General features: G+C 46.4%; 1 protein-coding gene across 9 annotated transcripts in view; it reads left to right on the top strand.

Annotated features, from left to right (window-relative positions):
• LOC104846619 (uncharacterized) overlaps window positions 1–24,573 on the top strand; it is a 157,555-nt gene that overhangs the window by 43,635 nt on the left and 89,347 nt on the right. For all 9 annotated transcript variants that reach the window (XM_064295590.1, XM_064295589.1, XM_064295588.1 and 6 more), the window contains 12 exons: window positions 234–389; window positions 992–1,176; window positions 2,127–2,309; window positions 3,955–4,046; window positions 6,309–6,472; window positions 6,987–7,146; window positions 7,367–7,446; window positions 9,836–10,022; window positions 11,368–11,523; window positions 11,876–12,009; window positions 14,357–14,515; window positions 18,100–18,280. In XM_064295590.1, the coding sequence (XP_064151660.1) occupies window positions 234–389; window positions 992–1,176; window positions 2,127–2,309; window positions 3,955–4,046; window positions 6,309–6,472; window positions 6,987–7,146; window positions 7,367–7,446; window positions 9,836–10,022; window positions 11,368–11,523; window positions 11,876–12,009; window positions 14,357–14,515; window positions 18,100–18,280 (1,837 nt within the window). The remainder of the gene's footprint in view (window positions 1–233; window positions 390–991; window positions 1,177–2,126; window positions 2,310–3,954; window positions 4,047–6,308; window positions 6,473–6,986; window positions 7,147–7,366; window positions 7,447–9,835; window positions 10,023–11,367; window positions 11,524–11,875; window positions 12,010–14,356; window positions 14,516–18,099; window positions 18,281–24,573) is intronic.

The following is a 24,573-nucleotide window of genomic DNA, read 5'->3' as shown; positions in this document are numbered from 1 at the left end:
GTCTGCTTTTTCACTTCATACTGTTATTTGAGTATTTTCTCTTTTTACTAAAAACTCATTCTAAGCATAAACTTTGATTTCCAATCTATGGGTGGACTTCATTTTATATGACGGCTCTCCTATTGATGGGCAGTTAGGTTGTTGACAATTTTTGCTCTTCTAAAATGTTACTGCCACATACATCTGATGTGAATACATTTTGTTCCTGGTCAGTGGTCTTGGTTCTCCCTCAGGTGACCCAGAGGCACGGGGAGCGGTGGGCGCTGCGCTGTGAGTTGAGTGTGAAGATGTTTGGCCACGAGCTGAGCTTCATGAACTGTGGGGCAATGGAAAGTCACTTGAAATGGCAGTCCTTGAACCTGGCTGAGTTGGTTGTCAAGCTCCTGAAGGTACCATAGGCCAGTCTTGGTCCTGCCCTGCTGACATCGCTTCTCCACCCTGTTTCTTGTTTGACACTTTGACCAAACTCTTAAGAGCACGGAATTTGGAGCCAGACTGCCCACGTTCAAATCCTAGCTCTACTGCTTATCTCCTTGGACATGTTGCTTAACTTTCCATGGCCTCGGTTTCTGCATCTGTGAAATGGGAATAATAATAATAACAACATATACTGCATAAGGTTGTTATATCAAATGAGTTAATGCAACAAAGTGGTTAGAACATGCCTGGCACATGCTAAGTGCTCTTTGCTGCAAGCAGGGCCTTGTCCCTCCTTACCGACTCACCCTGGACCCCCAACCTCTCATAGGCAAACTGCCTGGGTTCAAATCCTGGCTCCACTCTTCTCTAGCTATGTAGTCTTGGGCAGGTTGTTTATTTGTTTGAGGCCTCAGTTTCCTAGCCTGGAAATGTGGTGGGGGAAGGTAATGAGGATATTCCCTCTGAGGGCTGAAGTGAGGGTTGGATGTGGTCGTGTGAGCTTGGTGTTTGGGCTGCGCCTGGCCCTTGGCAGAGGCTTCCCCGTGCACAACATAGTGACTTTTGGCCACAGGGTCAGGAGGTGCAGGTGAACCGGAGGCTGAGCCTGGCCATGGAGGAGCTCACCTTCCCCACCATGTCTGGCCTCCCAGCCCAGCTGACCCTCAACGCCTCTGCCGCCATCAGTATCCGTGTCCGAGGGGCTGCCGACTTCCAGCAGCGCTCGAATTTCTTTGTGAACGGTTACATCAAGCCCAGGTAGCTATTTCCAGGGAGCTGAGGGGTGGGAGCCTCCTTTTGCAGGGGGCCACAGTGAGCTGGAGGGCTCTGGAGGCAGCAGCATGGGCTGGAGAGGGACCTTACACCATCAGACCAGCTATTGTGTGAGGAAGATCCTGAGCTGTTATGCCCACTTTACAGATGAGAAGACTGAGTCTCAGAGAAGGCAGTCATGTGCCCAAGGTCACACAACAGAGCAGAGTGGCTGGGGTTCTGATAGAGGCTGGTTTGATGCCAGAGCCCAATGATCATACCTTCTACTCCACTCTGTCTCTGAGGGGAGGGTGCGAGGGAAAGGGAGGAGGAGGGCAACCCACATGACCTGTAAGACAGGCTTAGCTCTGAACCCACTGACTTATTACCACCACTCAGTGAGGCGTGCACTTTGCTTGTTCCCATTTAATAGCCGAGGAAACTGGGGCTCAGGGAGATTATGCCACTGGCCCGGGGGTCCATGGTGCTAAAGCATCTGAGCTGGAATTGCCCACTACTCAGTTCGATTCTGGAGCCTGTCCCAGACCTGCTGGCCCACTGTCCCCAAACACTCATCAGACGTACCCCTAGTTTCTGGGTCTGGTTTGGGGAACATGGACATCCTATGCCCTGGAGGCTCTTCGAGATGGGTTTGGGAGTTAGACAGCCAGGGTCCGAGCTCTGGCTTTATTGTATCTTGGCCACAGGTTTTAAGGCAGGTGGTTTCACCTCTCTAAGCCTCAGTTTCCCCATGTGTAAAATGGACCTAATGATGGTGAGGGCCACTATGGAGCAGTTGATGAGTGGTGGCCACAGTGAAGAGGGTGTCCTGCCTCAGGATGGAGGAAAACTGCCTGGGGGGTGGTGGGTGAGTTGACACTGGGTTTGCAGACTGGGCTGGGATGACCCTCAGCTGCCAGGCCTGCAGGTACAGCTGGTATGTACCTCTCCCTCAGCGCCTTGCTCCAGATCTCAGCGCAAATGGGCACAGCAGGTGCCCTAGGGCAGGCAGGGGTGAGGTGGGTGACCGGTATCCAAGGCACTGCCAGCCTGGATGGCGGGATCCAGGCAAGGAAGGGCCAGGACCTGAAGGTGCACCTGAACACACCCGAGGAGGCCATAGAGCTGCTCAACTTCAGGTAGGACTCCTGCACCAGAGGGGGAAGGGGGTGATGTCATGGGCACACATGCAGGAGTGTGTGCATGTCTGTGAGCAAGTGTATGATCAAGTGTGTCGGTGAGAGTGAATGCCTATGTGTGTGCCTGTGAGTCTGTATCTGTGAGCATGTGTGTGTGAACATGTGTCCATAGCATGCATGTGAATATATACCTGTGCCTGTGAACATGTATGTGAGCATGTGTGCAACATGTATGTGGTCATGTGTTTGCAATGTATATATGGTCGTGTGTGAGAGTGGGTGGGTCTGTGCACAGGTGTGCATGAACGTGTGCCTCTGAGCATGAATGTGGCATGAGCATGCTTACAAATGAGTGTGTTTGAGCATGCGTGCCAGTGAATCTGTGTGCATATTATCGTGTATGTGTAAACGTTGACACGTGTCTGTGACTGTGGGTTTGTGTGTCTGTGATTGGAAGTGGGTGTGTATCTGTCCTGTGTGTGAGTGTGTGCATGTGAGTGTATGCCTGAGTGTCTCTGTATGTGTGTTCGTGAGTGTGAGGATGTATATGTGAGAGAGTTTGTGTGTCTGGGAGTGTTGTGTGCACATGGGAACACAGTACACGAGCATGTGTGTGTGTGCATGAGAGAATGGGTGTCTGAACATGTGTGTCTGTGAACGTGTTTCTGAGTGTGTCTGTGAACATGGGTATGTGTCTGTGAACAACTGTGTTATGTCTATAATGTGTTTCTGAATGTGTGTCTGAACACGTGCATCTCTGAACATGTATCTATGAGCATGCGCTTCTGTGAACACATGTGAGTGTACGTATGTGTCTGTGAACGTGTGTGAGCATGTATGTGTGAGTGTGCCACTGAGTAGATATAAGTGTGTGTGTCTGTGACAGCAACTGTGCGGAGGCCCAGGAGTAGGGGTGGGAAACTCCCATTCTCCTCAGTGCTTTACCAAGGTCCCTCCTGGGTCCTGCTGGTCCCCTACCCCTTCAGGAGGTTATGCTTGGAGAGTAGGTTTCAGACTGAGCAAGAGTGAATCCAGGCTGCCCCTGGAGGCTTCCGTCTGTGCCCTGTCTACCTGCTTCCTTCCCTGTTGTCTCCACCATAGCCTGAGGCACGTCCCCCCTGCTGCCCTCCACGCCCTTCTCTCCACAGCAGCCAGAAAAAAAAAAAAGCCAGAGAGGTCATTAAAATATAAATTAAGTCATCTCACCCAAACCCTGCTTCTTAGAATAAAATCCAGGTTCCTCCCCCAGACTAAAGGTGAGAGCCCTGCTCCTGTCTTCCCTGGCTCACTCCCCCCAGCTCCTCATGCCAGCCTTCTTTTTGTACTCTTAGAGGGAACACCTCATTCCTGCCCAGGGCCTTTGCACTTGCCATTCCCTCTGTTTGACTTGCTGGCCTCTTCTTGTCCTTTAGATGTCACTCTGCAGGACAGAACCCCATGCCTTCCCTGTTTTAGGTTTTCCATGGCGTTTACACATTTGTTGACATGTTTATTGAGTGTCTTTTCCACTGGAGTGCCAGCCCCAAATGCCTATTCTTTTGACCGTGGAATTCGCCCCAGTGCCAAGCACCAGCAGCTGAAGGCATACTTGTCAAATAAATGAATGAAAATGGCTTGTCTGGAGCTGTCCTCCTTCCCTATCCAGCTCTAAGCTGTATCTTGTCACTGGGAATGACCTGAGGAGCCTCAATCATGTCCACAGCCCTTCCGAGGCCCACTCCTGTACTGACAAGGAAGGTAGGTGTCCCCAAGTGGGTATCCTGGCCTTGAGGGGGGTAACATCAGCTCCAAATTCCAGAGTTGCTCTTCTGACTAAAAGTACCTCTTAACTCAGTAATTCTGCTTCTGGAACTCTGTCCTGTGGAAATAAACTGAAATCACTTTTAAATGCCCGATGCAAAAAGATGTTCCTTACATTATTATTTACAAGAGCAAAAAAGAAGAAATAATTCAAATGTCCAACAGTAGAGTTGGAAAACTATAGCTTATGAGCTAAGAATGGGTTTTTATATTTTTTAATGGTTGAAAAACAATCGAAAGAAGAATATTTCATGACATGACAGTTTTATGAAATTCAAATGTCAGTGTCCATAAATGAAGTTGTATTTGTCTACGTAGCTTGTATACTTGCTTTTGTGTTTGTAGACACTCGGTTTAGTAAATTGTGGAGCTGTTTCATAACTCTTAAACCCTATGATGAAGGAGGTATTTTAATAACATGAGAAAATTCTATGATAATAATATTAAATGAAAGGCAACAAAATTGAATATAGCCTCAACTGGGTAAAAGGACGGGAAGGGAATAAGCCAAATAAGAGCAGAGCTTCCAGCCTCTTCCCCCTTCCCGACCCCCTGTCTTAATAGTTTATTTGCTTTGAAAGTGGTGAAGATATGTCAACTATGTTTTCAAGGCAGGCCCTGACAGAGATTTTTTTCCAGTTATTTTTGGAGTGAGGTGAGGACAGATGAACACATACAAATTTTGCTTCTGGGTGATTTTTTTTTTTTTTTTTTTTTGCATTTAAAAAGACTTATAAATAAACTTTGTAAGTATAGCACACATACAGAAAGTTTTAAAACAACTTTTCTGGATTTTCTAATTTTCTGCAATGAATACGTTTTTATAAAAGCAAAATCAAACCTGTTGCCGTCAGGTCAGCTCCGACTCATAGTAACCCTATAGGACAGAGTAGAACTAACTGCCTCACAGGTTTTAGGAAGCTGTAATCTTTACAGAAGCACACTGCCTCAGGTTCAAACCACCAACCTTTTGGTTAACAGCTGAGCCCTTAACCACTGCTCCAAAAAAATATTAGTAGGGAACACTTATTAATGGAGACAAGAACTGTTCTAAATGCTTATAGACCTACTAATTCTCACAGCAACACCAGGAAGCCATTGCTATTATCATTCCCAGTTTACAGAGGAAGAACATAGAGGCACAGAGATCTTAAGTAATTTGCCCAAGGTCACACAGCTGGGAAGCGGCAGAGCTGGGATTTGAATCCAGACAGAAGGCTCAGGAGCTTGTTTCCTTAACCTCTACACAGTGCTGGTCCACCTTCTTTTTTTTTTTTTTAATTACTGTTGAAAATATACAGAGCAAAAATACACCAATTGGACAATTTCTACCTGTACAATTCAGTGGCACTGATAACGTTCTTCAAGTTGTGCAGCCATTCTCACCCCCCTTTTCCAAAATGTTCCTCTCCCATTTACACAAACTCCCTGCCCCCAAGTTTCCTATCTGACCTTTCAATTTGCTGTTTTCACTTTGATCCCATATAGATAGTCCTTTAAAAGGTCACAATGCTCAAGGCAGACATTCTTTACTAATTAAACTATTATTTGGTTTAAAGAAGACTTGAGGGGATTTTTTCATTTAAGGTTTAAAGATTGTCTCAGGGGAGTATTTCAGGGGTTCATTAGCCTCCATGGCTCCAGAAAGCCTGAATTCTATGGGAATTTTCAATTCTGTTTCACATTTTCCCCTCTTTTGGTCAGGATTCTTCCTAGAATCTTTGATCAAAACGTTCAGTAATGGTGACTGGGCACTCTCCAGTTCTGGTCTCATGGCACAGGATGGCCAACACTCTTTTAAAGTCTACACTAGGAAATCTCAACTGAAGTGCTTTGCCCCGCGCCCCCACACACACAAGTGACATTTGGCAACATGGAGACATTTTTGGTTGTCACAACTAGAGGTTTGCTACTGGAATCTAGTGGGTAGAGGCCAGAGATGCTGCTAAATTTCCTACAGTGTGCAGGTAGCCCCCAACAAGAAAGAATTGTCTGGTCCCAGGTGTTAGTAGAAATGAAGTTCAGAACCCTGGTCTACATAGCACTACCTCACACAACTAATGTCTATGCAGTGCTGTTTCTCAAAAGAAGACAGAGACACTGTTTCATTGCTGCAGAGCCTTCTGCATTGCCTTAGGCCAGCACCCACAGCCTGCTGACTCTGACTGACCAGCATTGCCCACTCACCTCTCTCTGCAGTATCCCGCACCTGGGGCTGGCAGCTGTGTACCGAGGTGAACTGGCCGGCAGCCGGCCAGCCCTACCTGCTCTCAGTGCCCGTGTCTGTAGCTGTGATGCTGAAGAAGCAGGACTGTGGCCTCCAGCAGTATCTGCTGGAAGCCGCCTACAACCTCCATCTCCAGGTAGGTCCTCTGGATTGCCCCTTCCTCCCCCTAGAGCCTGCTTGTGCTTTCCATCCTGGGCGGGTTGTGGTATCCCCTGGGTGTTACTGAGAGGTCAGCCTAGGGCTCACCCCCAAGCATTATGGGGCCCCTGTCTGGGCTATTGGGCTGGGCAGGTCTTGTCACAGGGCATTTGCACATGCTGACCCCTCTGCTTAGGGCTCTCTGACTTGTTAATTTTGAATTCCTCAGTTTAGAAGTCACCTTCTCAGGGAAGCCTGCTCTGATTACCCCAAACTAGGTCATGTTTGGTGGACTCACTGGCAGCTAACAACAACATACATGATTTCGGGCTGTTCTGCAGGGCTCTGCTCTCCCCCAGGGTACAATTTTAGATGCCAAAAAATATCTGGTTGGGTTCTTCTCCTGTAAGGTCAAGGTTTAGAAGTGTGGGGGTAGGGCCTTTTCTCTGGAAAAGGGGATCCTCAGGACCAGGGAGGGGTTCTCAGTCCTTAGGACCCTACTGTGTTTCTAGAAGGACAGCTGGCTCCCTGAAGAAGCCACAGCCCACATCTTCATGGGCACACCCAAGTCAGAGGTTCTGAGGGATGTCGGGGTGGACATCAGCTATAGCTTGCCCCAGAGGAAGTTCCGGTTCAGGCTTCTCCATCCCAAGAAGAAAATTGAGCTGGACGGTAATGATGATTCTTCTTCCCATTCACTGTGACCCTCGCCATGTGCCAGGCCCAGGGCTGGGCACCTGTCCCTATGACGTCAGCGCTAAACCCAGCCCCATTTACAGGAGGGTGGGGGAGCCACAGGCTCAGAGGTTAAGGAACCAGCAGGGGGTCCCCCAGCAAATGCAGGGGCAGAGCCAGGATGTTGAATGCTCTAAACTCTCCGCTTGTCTCCCAGGAAAGATAGAAGCTCTCCGGAGTACCCACATGGGCCACCTGGAACTGATCCTGGATGACAGGGATGTCTACTATATCAAGGTGTGCTCCATGTCCTCGGCCCATCTGTCCCAGGGACCTGCCATCTACCCAGGCATTTCTGACCCCAGGTCTCCGCTTAACGGTCCCACATCCTTTGGGGTTTCAGCAGCTCTTCCTCTTCTACCTGTCAGCACCTATTAGTTCTTATTACCCAGAAAAATTTAAAGAAGAAAGAATGGGCTCAATTTCTACCCTTGCTAGTCCCACTGATGTTAACAGAATGCAGGAAATGCCTTAAAAATTTTGGAGTACAGAAAGGTATAAAAGGCCAAGTTAAAACATTAAAAAATTCCCAGAAGAAATGTTGACGTATCCACCAGGCTATATGCCTGCAAAACCTTTGGGTTTTTTTTGTTTGTTTGTTTTATACAGAAGGCTCACACTCTAGTCTTTGTTTACACCTTGGTTTTTGTTACTCAAAAATATATCTTTGCTATCTTTTTATACTATCATGTGCTGGCACAGGTTAAATTTTATTTAATTTTTTAAAAAATAGCCAATACACCTAAAGGTCCCTGAATAGTGCAAACGGATTTTGCGCAGCTAGTAAACTAAAGGCTGTTGGCTCCAGCTCACCCAGTGGTGCCCCAGAAAAAAGGCCTGGTGATCTACTTTCAGAAAGATTTAAAAAAAAAAAAAACCCAATGCCGTCGAGTCAATTCCAACTCATAGCGACCCTATAGTACAGAGTAGAACTGCCCCATAGAGTTTCCAAGGAGCACCTAGAGGATTCGAACTGCCGACACTTTGGTTAGCAGCCATAGCACTTACCAAGAGATTACAGCCAAGAAAACCCTATGGAGCAGCTCTACTCATGCCCCAGAGGAAGTTCCGGTTCAGGCTTCTCCATCCCAAGAAGAAAATTGAGCTGGACGGTAATGATGATTCTCCTTCCCATTCACTGTGACCCTGTAACACATGGGATCGCGAGTTCTTAACCAGGGTGCCTGGAGGGAACTCAGTGGGTCATTGAGGCCCTGAAATTGTGTGCAGAATTTTTGCATCTGCCCATCCTCCCAGGGACAGGGTTTAGCACTTTCGTCCAGTTCTCACCTGGGTCTGTGACTCCCAAACGGTAAAAAACAGCAGCTTTAGACCTCTCCTCAAGCTGAACCTCTGGGTACCCCTGGCAATGAGGCTTTGATTTCCAGTGATTTCTCAAGGAAGTCTGGAGTTAGCATCTAGAGCTGGGGCTGGATTGTCCCCGTTCCCACCTCTGCTGTGGCTGGGTGGCAGAAAAGCTGCCAGGGAAGCTGGCTTTCTCCCAGACCTGCTGACTGCTGAGCCCTGCAAATGGCTTGCAGAGCCCCTGGGAGCCCTCAGGCTTCCACTGTTTGGGAAATGAGAAGCGCTAATTGCCTTCGCCTCCCGAGGACCCTCTGCTGCTCCCCAGAGAGCTGACAGCAGCCTGGAAGCATTTGGCTTTAGAGAAACTCGAGTTCCATCTGCCCCAGGCCCATCACAAAAGCGGAAACAGCTGGAGCTTCCCAAAGCCTGTTCCGGCTGCCCTGTGGGTGGTCCTGGGCCCAGGGTCCCCCATGCAGTTCTCTTGAAGTCTCTCAGTAACCCCATATGGGGTGGGGAAGCAGGTAGAGGAGCTCATGAATATAAGGCAGCAGAGTGGGGCTCAAGTTGGATCAGACTTGATGGTTTTTAAGAATGACATGGGGACAAATACTATGTGATCCCACTATATGAAATATCTACAATAGGGAAATGCATAGAGAACGAACTTTATTAGTGGTTACCAGGGGCGGGAAAGGAGCCCTGGTGATGCAACAGTTAAGCACATGGCTGCTAACCAAAAGGTTGGCAGTTTGAACCCACTCAGCAGCTCTGCAGGAGAAAGACCTAGCAATCTGTTCCTGTAAAGATTATAGCCTAGAAAACCCTATGGTGCAGTTCTACTCTGTCACATGGGGTCACTATGAGTCTGAATCAACTTTTGACGGCACCTAACAAAAGCTCAGTGGTGAAGAGCTGTGGCTGCTAACCAAAAGGTTGGCAGTTCGAATCCATCAGTCGCTCCATGGAAACTCTATGGGGCAGTTCTACTCTGACCCATAAGGTCGCTATGAGTCAGAATCCACTCGATGGCAATGTTTTTTTTTTTTTTGAACAACAGGAACAGAGGAGGATAAGAGGGGAAGGGGAAGGTATTGCTTAAAGAGGTCTGAGTTTCTGCTGAGTGGATGGAGAAATTTGGAAACGGATAGTGTGATGGTTGCACAGCATGGGGAATGTGATTGATGTCACTGAGCTAAAAAGTGGTTGATATGGTAAATGTTTTATTAGATGTATATCCCACCACAGTAACAACAGCAATAAAAGACATGCAGGAGAACCTTTCCTTTCGGTGCCCTTCCCAGCTGATGTTGGGCCTTTTCAGGGCAGGAGCGACCTGCAGCCAGCGGCGGATGGTGGGGCCCAGTGGTTTGAGGCCCAGCTGGAGGTGAAGCTAGTGAGGGCAGGCAACCCCATGGTCCTGGCTGGGAACCTCACCCTGCAGGCTGGCAGCAAGCTGGCCTTCTCTGTGGCCCTGAGCAACCTGCTGCGCGACCAGGCCTACATGTCAGGTAGGAGGTGGAACCCCCTCACCCATGGCCCCCATACCCTAACCCTATCTTCAGTGATCAGGCTATGGGGGACTGAGGGCCCCTTTTGTAATTCCCATCCGTAATACCAACATCCCACCTAAGGAGAAATCCAGACTCTATAGCCACTCATAGCTTCTCCTTGAGCCCCCCAGGCTCCCTTTCTAATGTACTACCTCCCCCTCCACCCCCATGCCTCTTCCGTACCTTCAAACGGCAGCTTTTGGACTATTTCGATTCTAGTCCGCAGTAAGAAACACATTTTGCATTTTGACCCCAAATGACACAGCGTACCGTTTAAAATATTGAATGCAGGGGCTGGCCCAGGCACTGGTCAGTCCAAGAACATGCCTCCTGTTGTGCTGGAGTGGGCCTGGGTGTCACCTTTAGGGGCTCGCCATGAGGCATTCTGGGGAATCCTGAGGAAGGTCAGGGACAGTGACACTTGAAGTGGTGGCTGTTGACCGCATTTCCCAGTGGCCATCCAATTGATTCTGACTCATTGTGACCTGATGTATGTCAGAGTAGAACTGTGCTCCACAGCGTTTTTAATGACTGCTTTTTTAGGCGTAGATAGCCAGGCCTTTCCTCTGAGGCGCCTCTGGGTAGACTCAAACCTCCAACCTTTTGGTTAGCACCAAGTGCATTAACAGTTTGTACAGGCCAAGGATTGTGCTGACCACGCGGCAGGAGCGTTTTTCAGTGTTTTAACAAGTGCCTTGCCGTACTGTGCGTTCTGGCTGAACATCAGTGTGCACACATACTCATGGAGCAGAAACCAATGTTTCAGAAAGTAGAATTTACCCAGATAACACATACACACCGCCATTTCTCTTCTCTTCCATTCCATTTTACTTCGACTTCATTTTAAAAAACTTTTGCCCATTGTTATTGTGTGCTGTTGAATCAGTTCCGACTCATGGCAACCCCATGTGACAGAGTAGAGCTGCCCGTGGGATTTTCTTGGCCTTAATCTTTATGGAAGCAGGTCACCAGGCCTTTCTTTCATGGTACTGCTGGGTGGGGCTGAACTGCCAACCTGTAGGTTAGAGGTTGAGCACAAACTGTGTGTACCATCTAGGGACCTAGGACCCACAGAATGGATTTTCTGAGTTGCCACCCACAGTGCAAATAAAACTACCTGCAGCCCCATTGTCAGCCTCCCTCAGGCATGAGAAATCGGGGGTTGGGAGCAGCTCACCCTGGCCTGGTCCCTGCAGTCTCCTGCCTCCCATTTTCTTGCCTGGTCCTGGGGGTAGGGGTGTCATTCCCTGGGTGGAGCCATACGCCAGTCCTGCGCCTCTCGGCCATCACTTCCTCCCTACAGTGCTGCTGGAGAAGAAGGTGGAGGACGGGCTACAGGTAGTGGCCCTGGGTGGTGACCTTTTTCTGCCGGGGCTCCTGGGGCTGTACACCCTGGGCCTGCTGCAGCTTCGGGGCCACCACTGGACCAACATCCTGAGGATCAAGTACGGCCTCCAGGGTACACACTGGCACCTGGTGGGGTGGGGTGGGTTGGTGGGACCTGCCCCGCCTGGGGTTTGGGGCTACGGGGGTGAAGGCGCTGCTCTTGCCATGTCCTTAGCCACTAGTTGCCCCTTTCGCTCTGAATGTGACTGTGTACCTCCCCATTAAAAAACAAGTACACATGGGGAGGCGGGGCAGAGAAACAGGAGGTGGGCAGACATCCTGCCCATCTCTTAAAACTGCCCATCAGTGGGTTCCAATGGAGCTATGTGGGGGAGGCCCCCGGGGCGGGGGGCATTGGCTGAGGCCCGACTGGGTTGGGGGCTGCCTGGGAGCAGAAAGGCAGGGCCTCGGGTTGACGGACACAGGTCAGGCGAGGCGGCCAGAGCAGGAGTGCAGCACCAGGCAGGAGCTGCGGGCAGAGCACGGTGCAGGCGGCATCTACAGGCTGGCGCTGGGCCACAGGCTCCACTGCACACAGGTCCCTGCCTTCAACCACAAGGTAGGTGCTCAGCAGGGGACTGGAGTGCAATGGGGCCGGGGGTGGTGGGGGCTTGAGCACCCCAAACTCCTCAAAGAGGTGGACTTGCTTAAGGTCATGTAGCTACGGCAGACAGATCAGGGTTTGGAACTTCAGGCCTTGTCTTCAGTTCTGCATTTATTTAAATTATTTTTTATTTAAGTCATTTATTTATTGTCTTAGGTTTCTCTGGAGAAACAGACCCAATGGTATATATATGTGTGTATTTTTTATGTATGTGTGTATATATGTATATATGTATCCATATGTCCAGAGAGAGAAAGTATCCCAAAATCCATAGGTCAGGTGATAGGAAGAGGAGAAGAGTTCTGGCAAGATACCTGTATATAGTTTGGAGGCAGAATACACCCTAGGGAAAATTCCCTTTTTGTTCTTAAGGCTGATTGGATAAGGCCCGCCCATATTTTATAGAGGATTTTAATCTGTTTACTTAAGGCCAGCTGATTTAATCACATGAAGTAGTTAAGAGCTATGGCTGCTAACTAAAAGGTAGGCAGTTCAAATTCACCAGCTACTCCTTGGAAACCCCATGGGGCAGTTTTACTCTGTCCTGTAGAGTTGCTATGAGTCGGAATCGACTTGACAGCAACGAATTTGGTTTTTTTTTTCTTGATTACTTCATAAGAGCATCTGGACTAAATGTCTGACCAAGCAACTGGGCACGGTAGCCTAGCCAAGCTGACACATAAAATGAACCATTCAGACAGACTGCTTTACTTACCTGGAGCTGCTGTAACAGAAATACCACAAGTGGGTGGCTTTGACGAACAGAAATTTATTATCTCATTGTTTAGGATGCTAGAAGTCCAAATTCAGGACACTGGCTATAGGGGAAGACTTTCTCTTTCTTGTCGGCTCTGAGGGAAGGTCCTTGTCTCTTTTCAGCTTTTGTGTCTTGGTTCCTTGGAGATCTCATGTGGTGGGGCATCTCTCTTCCCCCAACTACGCTTGCTTGCTTCATCTGCTCTTTTATATCTCAAAAGAGATTGATTTAAGGCACACCCTACGCTAATACTGGCTCATTAACATAACAAAGAAAACCCATTTCTGAATGGGATTATAACCACTATAACCAATTGCTGTAGAGTCAATTCTGACTCATAGTGACCCTATGGGACAGAGTAGAAATGCCCCATAGAGTTTCCAAGGAGTGGCTGGTAGATTTGAACTGCCAACCTTTTGGTTAGCAGCCAAGGTCTTAACCGATGTGCCAACAGGGCTCCATAACCACTATAGGGGTTAGGATTTATAACATATTTTGGGGAGACACAGGTTAACCCGTAACATAGGCATTTACTAAACATCTACAGTATTCCCAGTATTGGGGGTTCGTCTGTGAACAAAGGCAGCACCTGGTCCCTGCCACCCCACTGCTGAGTGGCAGGGGGACAGAGAGAGAGAGAGAGGAAAGCCAGATCAACAGAAAGCTAATTTCCATGAGTGGTAAACAGAGCAGAGGTTAAGCGAGCACAGCAGAGGGGAGTCTAGTTTGGATGCGGGACTGGGAAAGGATTCTTTGGGAAGGTAATGTTTAAGCTAAAATGAAAACATGAGGCAATATCAGTCCCATGAAAGCAGAGGCACCAGCCTGTGCAGAGGCCCTGGGGTAGGAGGGAGACTGGAACGTGTAAAGGACTGGTAGGCAGCCAGAGTGGCTGGAAGGATGAACAAAGGGAGCATTTGTTCATTTACCTGTTTTAAGATCCGCCTTCGCCACGGGACTGTCTCCTCCACAAGGGCAAAGTCCATGTCTAGCTTGTTACTCTTGGGTACCTGGTGTCCAGTGCCAAGCTTGGCACCCTCTTGACACTCAGGAAGAATATGTTGCCTCAACCACGTCCCTAGAGGTGGGAGAGAATCCCAGGAGCCTGAAGGTGTGAGACCCTGAGCCAGGTAGGCTCTATCCAGGAAGCTGGGACCAGAAGCTGCCATGGAAGAGTGAGGGGCAGCAAAGCCCCAGGTTTACATGAAGCAGATCAGCATCATTTCCCCAGAGGGCCTGCAGGGCTGCCGCCCCTTCTAGCACCATGTTGGGGAGCAGACTAGGTAGGGCATGGTGACTAAGACACTCACCTCAGGTGCAAAATTTAAAAAACTAGGGTGTAAAAAACTTAGTCATCATGATGAATCATATTCTAATGCAGTAACATAGTTCTTAAATTAAAAAATCAAAATCAATGCAAAAAATCCGTGCCTCATAGAACCTTCTCCCCAGAAAGTAAGCCTACCTGTGCCCCACGGGTGGTGGTGGAGAAGAGCCCGGGGACTGGGCAGGCCTCAGGGGGTCTCACTGGAGTGTGTGTCTCAGGTCCAGGTTCAGCACAAGGAGGACTCGGGCCTCGTACACTCGCAGCTGGAGGCCAGCTTTGGGGATCGTTGGGACGAGGCCAACAACAAGAGGCGCCTCCGTGTCAGCCAGACCTTTAGGAACGACTCAGGCCCGGCCCTGAGCAACTACTTCATGGAGGTGAGCTGCCGAGTCCCTGCAGGCCAGCAGGGATGGCGGGAGCTGGGAAGGCCCTAGTGTGTCAGCCTCAGGCCCTGGTTGCTAAGTCACAACCCCACAGCCAAAATTCAGGCTTAGCAACATCACCGTTTTCACCTCCAGGCTCCAGGCAAATGAGCACCTAACTCCATGAGGGGGGCCTCTGAGTGCCAACACCTGCCAAGGACCTGGCCGCCATTATCTGCTAGGCTTGTGAAATGCAGTTTTCCAACTGTAAAATGTGTTTTGGGAACAAGAGTTCATTTTTAGGTTTTACCTTGGGAGGGTGTATTAGCTTCTTAGGGCTTTGTTTGTGGCAACAAAGTACCACAAACTGGGTGGTTTATAACAACAGAAATTTATTGTCCACAGTTCTAGAGACTTCTTGTTGCTATTAGTTGCCATGGAGTTGATTCCGACTCATGGCGACCCCATTTGACCCTATGCATGCAGAGTGAACTGCTCCATAGGGTTTTTAAGGCTGTGACCTTTTGGAAGCAGATCACTAGGCCTGTTTTCTGAGGCGCTTCCGGGTATGTTTGAACTGCCAACCTTTTGGCTAGCAGTTGAGTGTTTAACCATTTGCGTCACCCAGGGACCCCTATGTTCTGGAGGCTTACCCCTTTGCTGTCAAGTCGATTCAACTCTTAGCAACTGTATAGGGCAGAGAAGAGCTGCCTCATAGGGTTTTCAAGCCAGTAATCTTTACAGAAGCAGACTGCACATGTTTCTCCCATGGAGCGTTTGGTGGGTTCAAACCACGGACCTTTTGGCTAGTAAAAAGTGGAGTGCTTAACCACTGCCTTGCCAGGGCTCCTTGTTCTGGAGGCTGGGAGTCCTAAACCAAGGTGGCGATGGGGCCATGCTCCCGCTGAAGGCTCTAGGGGAGAATCCTTCCTTGCCTCTTCCAGCTTTTGGTGGCCTCGGGTATTCCTTGGTTTGTAAAGGTCTCATTGCAGCCTCTGCCTCTGTGGTCATGTGGCTGTATTCCCTCTATGTCTGGGTCTCTTCTTTTATAAGGACACCAGCCATATTCGATTAGGGAAAAAAACCCAAACCCATTGCCGTCGAGTCAATTCCGACTCATAGCAACCCTATGGGACAGAGTAGAACCGCCCCATAGGGTCTCCAAGGCTGTAATCTTTACAGAAGCAGACTGCCACATCGCTCTCCCACAGAGCACCACTTGGGTTCGAACTGGCGACCTTTCAGTTAGGAGCCAAGTACTTTATCCACTGCGCTATCAGGGCTCCTTATGGTGGATTAGGACCCACCCTAATTTAGTACGTCCTCATTTTGATTACATGTGTAAGACGTTATTGCCGAAAAAGGTCATATTCATAAGTACTGGGGTGTCTTACCCACCACTGTGTTCTACAGGAGAAAGACATGACTGTCAGTCTTGGGAACCCTATGGGGCAGATCTGCTTTGTCTTATAGGGTCACTATGAGTCAGAATTGACTCGACAGCAATGGGTTGATTGGTTAGTTGTGGTGTTTTAGTTACCTAGTGCTGCCATAACAAAATATTGCAAGCAGGTGGCTTTAAAGAACAGAAATTTATTTTGTCATAGTTCTGGAGGCTGAAAGTCCAAATCAGGGTCTCAACTGTATCAGTTCTTTCCACGGGCCTCTCCTAGTTCTAGTATTTTTGGCACTCCTTTGCTTGTAGATGGAAGGGTCCTTACATGGCGTCTGTGTAACTCCTGTGTGTCTCTGTCCATCTGCTCTTTTTATAACTCAGATGTGATTAGGTTTAGGACCCACTCTCCACTGGTATGACCTAATTAACATAACAAAAGAAAGCCCTATTTCCAAATAGGATCACATCCACAGGTACAGGGGCCAAGACTCCAGTAATATATTTTGGGGGGACATGATTCAGTCAACCACATGAAGGTTATGACTTTAACATATCTTTTTGGAGGACACAACTGAACCCAAAAACAGAGTTCATTCTTTTTAGTATGTTGGGATTGATGTGTGCCCGTCAACTGAACAGGTGATCTGCTCTTATAAGACACACACTTTTTGTGTTTATTTTTAAATTGATTTTAACTTGTACCAATACTGCATGAATAAATTCACCTTGTAAAAAAAATAAGTCATTTAAAATGAGGCTAAAATTGAACTCTGAAAAGGAGGGTGAGAATGGTTGCACAGCTCAAAGAATGGAACCAGTGCCTGAATTGTACATGTAGAAATGGTTGGATGAGTTTATGTTTTGCTGTGTATATTCCCAACACCAACAAGAAAATAAGATTAAGAAAATAAATAAAATCAGGCTAAAATTCCCTTTAACCAATGCCACCCCAATCCTGGTCTCCTTGTCAGCCACCTGGAGGCGACAGTGGTTATAGTCTAAGACACAGAGCAGAGATGTTCTCCTGTTCGTTTCTTCTGTGGTCTTGTCAGAAGCACATAGTTTCACTTGGTGTGTCTTGCTGTGCCTTCTTCGGCAATGGGTCTTGGAAAACTTTCCATGTCTTTTTTTTTTTTTTAAATAAGCTTTTTTATTTTTGAATAGTTGTACATTTACAGAAAAGTTGTAAAGATAGTAAGAGAGTTCCCAAATACCCCACACTTAGTTTTTCTTACACTTAACATTTTTTATTAATTTTCTTACTGTGCAATATACACATTAGAACACTGTCAATACAGTGTCTGTAGTTATGTATGGTGCAGGGACATTGATTACATCCTTCATGTTGTACAGCCATTCTCGTTATCCTTTTCCAAATTATTCCACCACCATTAACATACACTCAACACCCACTTAGCAAAAACTCCCCCTTTCCCCTCCCTCTCACTCTGGGTAACCGTTAATCATCTTTGGCTTTTCTATGTTTGCTTATTTCACGTAAGTGATACTACCATACAGTATCTGTCCTTTTGTGACTGACTTACTTGGCTCAGCATGATGTTTTCAAACTTCATCCGTGTCATAGCATGTATTAGGACTTCATTTCGCTTTATGACTGAGAAATAGTCCACTGTATGTGTGTATGTACCCCATTTGGTTTATCCATTCATCTGTGGATAGCCATTTAGGCTGTTTCCTTCTATGTTATTTTGTAGGGATAGATTGTAATCTTTTAAGTGGCCGTGCAGTATTCCATGTGTGGCTCTCCCACATTTTGTTTGTCCAGTTCCCTCTTGGTGGTTTTTACAAGGGCGTGTCTGAACAACCATGGATGTGCCTCCATAGGTAGATGTGTGTGTTTGTGTGTGTGTGTGTGTGTGTGTGTGTGTCAGGAGGGTCTCTGAGGCAGATGTCACGATGTGAAGTTTCTGACTTAATCTGTGTCTCTTATATCAGTCTGATGAATGGCTGGGCAGATTTTTAATTTTCAGTCCAAGATATTTTTTACTTTCTCACCTGTATATTTAGAAGGTAACAGGTAAGGTGCAGAACAATAGGAGCTATGGCTTGTATGGCTTGGGTGGTGGAGTCGGGGCAGATCCTGACAGCCAGGGGCTTAGTTGCTATAGTGAAGAACAAGCGGAACATTTTGGGCTGGGAGTGGCATGATGCAATGGGCATCTTGGGTGTGGAATTTCTCCAGTTTGTGCTGCAGGTGCCTGAGAGGCAGATGGATTACCGGACACAGCTGTACCACTCAAGCCTCCGCCAGCCCCATGTGGAGAGCAGCACACACCTGAAGGTGCAGTACAATGGGCGGCTGCCCTTGGTGGCTGGCTTGCAGTGGAAGGACAGATCCCGGGCCACCCTGTGGAAGTGGGAAGGTGAGTGTTGACTGGAGTATCCTTCACTAGTGGTTCGGATTTCTGGCCTCTAGGCCCTTGTTCAAGGTGTGCCAACCACCTAGAACCCTTTCCTTTTTGTTTTGCCTCACTACCTCCTTTGTGTCCCATGACACTTAGAATTACAGCCAGACTTTTTACCCTGACCTGTAAAGCTCAACATGATCTAGCCCCTGCCTACCTCACCAATCTTCTCTTATCCCCACTCTTCCTGTTACCTCTTGTCCTGCAGCCACATTGAGCTCGTTTCTGTTTCCCAAACATGATAAATTGTTCCCTACCTTGGTTTACTCCTTTGTTCTGATGGAGCAGATCCTCTAGTAGCTTCCTGGGAGAGGGTACATGGCAGGTAAACATTTTGAGAGGCCCTTAGCATTTGCTGCTGTTCTCCTTGGAACACTGTTTTCCTTGCTTTTTAGAAACAGATTTACTATAGTTTATTCTTTGAAATTCCCAAGAAAGGTGATCCAACTGAATGTGGAAATTATAGAACAATATCATTAATGTCACACGCAAGCAAAATTTTGCTAAAGATCATTCAAAAATGGCTGCAGCAGTGTATTGACAGGGAACTGCCAGAAATTCAGGCCGGTTTCAGAAGAGGACGTGGAACCAGGGATATCATTGTGATGTCAGATGGATCCTGGCTGAAAGCAGAGAATACCAGAAGGATGTTTTCTGTGTTTTATTCACTATGCAAAGGCATTCAACTTGTGGATCATAACAAATTATGGATAACATTGTGAAGAATAGGAATTCCAGAACACTTAATTGTGCTCATAAGGAACCTTTACATAGATCAAGAGGCAGTTGTTCGGAGAGAACAAGGGGTTACTGATTGGTTTAAAGTCAGGAAAGGTGTGCGTCAGGGTTGTGTTCTTTCACCATACCTATTCAATCCGTATGCTGAGCAAATAATCCGAGAAGCTGGACTATATGAAGAAGAACGGGGCATCAGGATTGGAGGAAGACTCATTAACGACCTGCGTTATGCAGATGTCACAACCTTGCTTGCTGAAAGTGAAGAGGACTTGAAGCACTTACTAATGAAGATCAAAGACCACAGCCTTCAGTATGGATTGCACCTCAACATAAAGAAAACAAAAATCCTCACAACAGGACCAATAAGCAACATCACGATAAACAGAGAAAAGATTGAAGTTGTCAAAGATTTCGTCTTACTTGGATCGACAATCAACAGCCATGGAAACAGCAGCCAAGAAATCAAAAGACGCATTGCATTGGGTAAATCTGCTGCAAAGGACCTCTTTAAAGTGTTGAAGAGCAAAGATGTCACCTTGAAGACTAAGGTGTGTCTGACCCAAGCCATGGTATTTTCAGTCACATCATATGCATGTGAAATCTGGACAATGATTAAGGAAGACCGAAGAAGAATTGACACCTTTGAATTGTGGTGTTGGCAAAGAATATTGAATATACCATGGACTGCCAAAAGAACGAACAAATCTGTCTTAAAAGTACAACCAGAATGCTTCTTAGAAGCAAGGATGGCGAGACTGTGTCTTACGTACTTTGGACATGTTGTCAGGAGGGATGAGTCCCTGGGGAAGGACATCATGCTTGGCAGAGTACAGGGTCAGCAGAAAAGAAGAAGACCCTCAATGAGATGGATTGACACAGTGGCTGCAACAATGAGCTCAAGCATAACAACAATTGTAAGGATGACGCAGGACCGGGCAGTATTTCCTTCTGTTGTGCATAGGGTCGCTATGAGTTGGAGCTGACTCGACGGCATCTAACAACAACAACAACAATTCTTTGAATTAATTTAAAAAGTGAATTAGACAATGAGTTCGTTGTTGTTGGAGCTGAGTAATTGTCGTATGGCTGGTTCATTATATTACGGTTTCTACTTTTGTATATACTTGAAATTTAAAAAAAAATTTTTAAATGGTGTATAACAAAAACAGTAATCTGCTCCATGTCTTCCTGACTCAAGTCTTACTCACCAAGCAGTCACTATAAGCTATTTGAGATGTTTCTTCTTTTACCCTCTGTATTTGAAAATAATACCATCATGCTGCTATTTCTTGATTTTTCTGTTTTAGGCATTCTCCATAGATTTCTTACTAAGGATTTCTTATGCCAGCCCTTTTCAAAGGTCTCTTTCCCTCCATCCTCCTAAAAGAGGATTAACATTTTGTTAAATCGGTGTTCAATGTTTACATAATTTTGACTCTGTAAATGTTCTTCATGGCTGAGACACATGTTGTACTAAGATTGCAACTTTTTTGTTTTTTCCCAGAGTTATAATTGCCTCTCCCCCTATTTGATTAGTTTTCCAGAATTTTCCTCAACGTAACAAAACTCCTCTCTAGACATAACAAAACTCTTCTCCAGACAAACGTATCAGATAATGTATTGGCTTCGAACATTTATCCTATTTTTCTTGGAGACTCTCCCTGGAGCTTCTGTCCTCCTGCTCCAGTGTAGACTAGTGGAACAGCTGTGGTCCTCCCTTCACCATTACCCTGAGAATTTCTTCCACCTCTGGGTCACAACCCCTGTTTCTTGCATCCCATGTCATCTTCTTTCTTGATTTGCTCCTTTATTCTGGTCGAGCACATCCTTCAGAAGCTTCCTGAAATAGAACACATGGAAAGTAAACATTTTGAGAGCCCCTGAATGTTTAAAAGGAGCTCTGGTGGAGCAGTGGTTAAGTGCTTGGCTGCTAACCAAAAGGTTGGTGGTTCAAACCCACCAGCCGCTCCACGGGAGAAAAATATGGCAGTCTGCTTCTGTAAAGATGTACAGCAGCTTTGAAACCCTATGGGACAGTTCTACTCTGTCCTATAGAGTCTCTGTGATTCAAAATCAACCTAATGGAAATGAGTTTTGAATGTTTAAAGTCCCTTCATTTTACCTGGATAATTTGAGCAGAGAATTGTAAGTTGGAAATAATTTTCCCTTGGGATTTTGAAGATAGTTCCACTGTCGTTTAGAACTAGTTGAGAGGTCTGATGCTATTTCTGATCCATGATCCTTTGTGATTTTCTCACTTTCTGGAAGCTTTTGGGAGCTTGTCTTTATTCCTAGTGCCTAAAATCTCATGATGACGGCCTTGTTGTGATTCTATGTTTGTCCATTGCACTGGGCACTTAGCAAAAGCCCTTTCAATTTGGAAACTCATCATTCAGGTCTGGGAAATTTTCTTGTACAATTTCTTTGATAATTTCCTTTCCTTTGTTTTCTGGAATTCTTTTTGGTCAGATGTTGGTCAGAAACTGAGTCTCTTCTTTTCTCTCCTTTGTTCCATCTCATTTTCCTTTTGTTCTATTTTGAGAGCTGATTTCCTCAACCTCATCGGCCAACCCTTCTACTGACACTTATGTTTTGGCTATTGTATATTTCTAAGAACTTTTTTGTTGTGGAAAGTTCCCTTTTTTTTTTTTTTAATAGCATCCAGTTTCATGAACAACTATAGGGTCGCTATGAGTCGGAATTGACTCAATGGCAACGGGTTTTGGTTTTGGTTTCATGAATGCAATATCTTCTCTGAGGTATAAATTATGGAATTTGGGGGGTTTTATCCATTCCTTGTGATTTTCTTCTTGTTTCTGTCTTTCCTGTTAGAGGCTTTCCCCAAATATCAGGAGATCTTGGGTCTGTGCTCAGGTTGAAGAGTGAGTTACTTGGGGGTGGGGAGTACTTGTTGACTGCTGGGCTTCCCTTTTGAGCAATTGGGTGGTGTCCAGGGATGGATTAAGGCACGTGAGGGCCCTAAACACTGATAATCTGTGGTGTCCCCTCCTCTGCTTGCTGACACATATGAATGGGAAATGTGAGTTATATATGTATATACATGTGTACATGTATATGTGTAAGTGTGTGTCTTACCTATCCATGATGTAACCTCTTTTTAAGCACGACTATAATTTTTTTTTATAATATTAGCGATTGAATACAAAAGTGGCATATGCCATGTTAACAGAATGAGATGAACTGGATTAGAAAATTTTTAGTGGCTAAATATAACAAGAGTTAGACTCTGACAGCGCACCCTCGCCTCTTGTTTACTGGAAAGAAATAGTATACTCCCAAGAGACCCACTGAGATAAGGAGTTTCAGTTACATGGGAGGGGACTGTAGGAGACAGATGTCAATGAAGGTGTTGAAGAGGTAGGAGCCTCATAGCTTAAACAACCTTGCATGTGGATGCCCTCATGACCCTGCGTGAATTTTATTTCCGGCCAGCACATTCTTACGCACTGGAGCTGGTATCAGTTTCGTTTAATGCCCTGCCAGTTCCCTTCCACTACCGTGCTCACTTTTCCTTGTGTCCTGTCTGCTTGGCATCTATGAGTCTTGCTTTGAACAACTGGTGATCCTGTTTTGTTGATGCCCTCAGCTCGTGCTAACCTTGCTTACTGGGCAATCAGTCCCTGGTGGTGTCTTAGTTTCCTAATGCGGTTGTAACCCAAATACCACAAGTGGGTGGCTTTAAAGAACAGAAATTAATTTTCTCACAGTCCTGGAGGCTAAAAGTCTAAATCAGGGTCTTGGCCATGTCAGTTCCTTCCTTATCATTAGCCCCGTGCATTCCTTGTGATCTTCATATGGCATCTGTCTTCCCAGTTTGTGCTTGCTTGTCTCTGTCTCTATGCTGTTCTTTATATAACTCAGAAGCAATTAGGTTTAGGACCTACCTTACACTTGTATGACCACAACTGATTTATTGATTACATTATGGAAGATGATTATATTATATTACATTTATAGGTATAGGGGTTAGGATTCTAACATGTATATTGGTGGAACACAATTCAATTCATAACAGTGGGGACCTGGCACTCACTGGGGTCTCCCAGGGTCTGCATCTATGGATCTTTTCTTTCTAGTTATTCTGTTCTTTTATGGAGCAAACTTCCCATCTCCTGCCGGGAGGGATAGCAGTGGGGAGAGGACTGGTCTACTCTCTATTCAGCATCTCCCTGTTTTCAGCTTGGCAGATCACCGCCTGCCCTTGCTGTGCCTGGTGCCCCTGCCTCCCAGAGAGTAAATCTCCGCAGAGAGTAAATCTCCCATCTCCAGTAGGGATTGCCTTCTACTTCCACTGGCACTTATCTGTAATTTAGGTCTCAGCTAAGTGGTTATTTCCTCCGAGAAGCCTTCAGTGACCTGCCTGATCTTAATAAAATTCCCTCTTTATTTTCCTTCACAGCACTCAGCATGTTCCACTTAGGTGGGCACTTGTGTGTTTATTTGTTCACCATCTTCCCCATTGCCCCAAGACTACAAAAGGCAGCAACTGTGCCTGTTTGTTTACTGCCAGATCCCAAGAGCCTCAAGCAGCAGTATTTGAGTGAATGAATTGGAATAATCATCACAAAATATGAGGGGGGTTCTGCAGCCTAGTTTAGTTCATCACGATGGAAGGAGAGGCTCAAAGACATCACATAGCTTGGAAGAGCAATGGTCATGCTCTTTATCACCACACTACACTGCCCCATCCAGCTTTTACCAAACCCTTGCCTCTAGTTCTTTTTTCCAGCGTTTTATTATGAAAACATTCCAGACATACTGAAAAGTTAAAAGAATTGTACAGTGAAGATCCACACACCCTCTACCTAGATTCTACCACCAACATTTTACTGTACTTGCTTAATCACCTCTCCGTTCACCTATCCATCCATCTTTTTTCTTTTTAATTTATTTTGTTTTTGTTGTGGAGAATGTACGTGGCGAAACATACGCCAATTCATCCATTTCTACATGTAAAATTCAGTTGTACAACCATTCTCACGCTCCTTTTCAGAGTTGTCCCCCCTAATTAACACAAACTTACTGCCCCCTATGGTTCCTATCTAATCTTTCATGTTACTGTTGTCACTTTGGTCCCATCTAGATAGTTCTTCCAAAAAACCAAACCCATTGCCGTTGAGATGATTCCGACTCATAGCGACCCTGCAGGGCAGAGTAGAACTGCTCCATAGGGTTTCCAAGGAGCAGCTGGTAGATTTGAACTGCCGACCTTTTGGTTAGCAGCCAAGCTCTTAACTACTGCACCACCAGAGCTTCTAGATAGTTCTTAAAAGAGCATAATACTCAAGGTAAACTTTTTTTTTACTAGCTAAGGTAAACTGTTGTCTGGTTTTAAGAAGACTTCAAGGGATATTTTTGGTTTAAGGTTTAAAGATTATTTCAGGGCAACAGTTTTAGGGGTTCATCCAGCCTCCATGGCTCCAGAAAGTCTGGAGCCGTCTTATTTTTTGTTGCAGTTCAAAGTAAGCCATAGACATCAGTATATTTCACCC

Source organism: Loxodonta africana, chromosome 12, assembly GCF_030014295.1.
Source record: "Loxodonta africana isolate mLoxAfr1 chromosome 12, mLoxAfr1.hap2, whole genome shotgun sequence".
Taxonomy (NCBI): Eukaryota; Metazoa; Chordata; class Mammalia; order Proboscidea; family Elephantidae; genus Loxodonta; species Loxodonta africana.
This window is presented reverse-complemented; position numbering and strand designations above follow the sequence as displayed.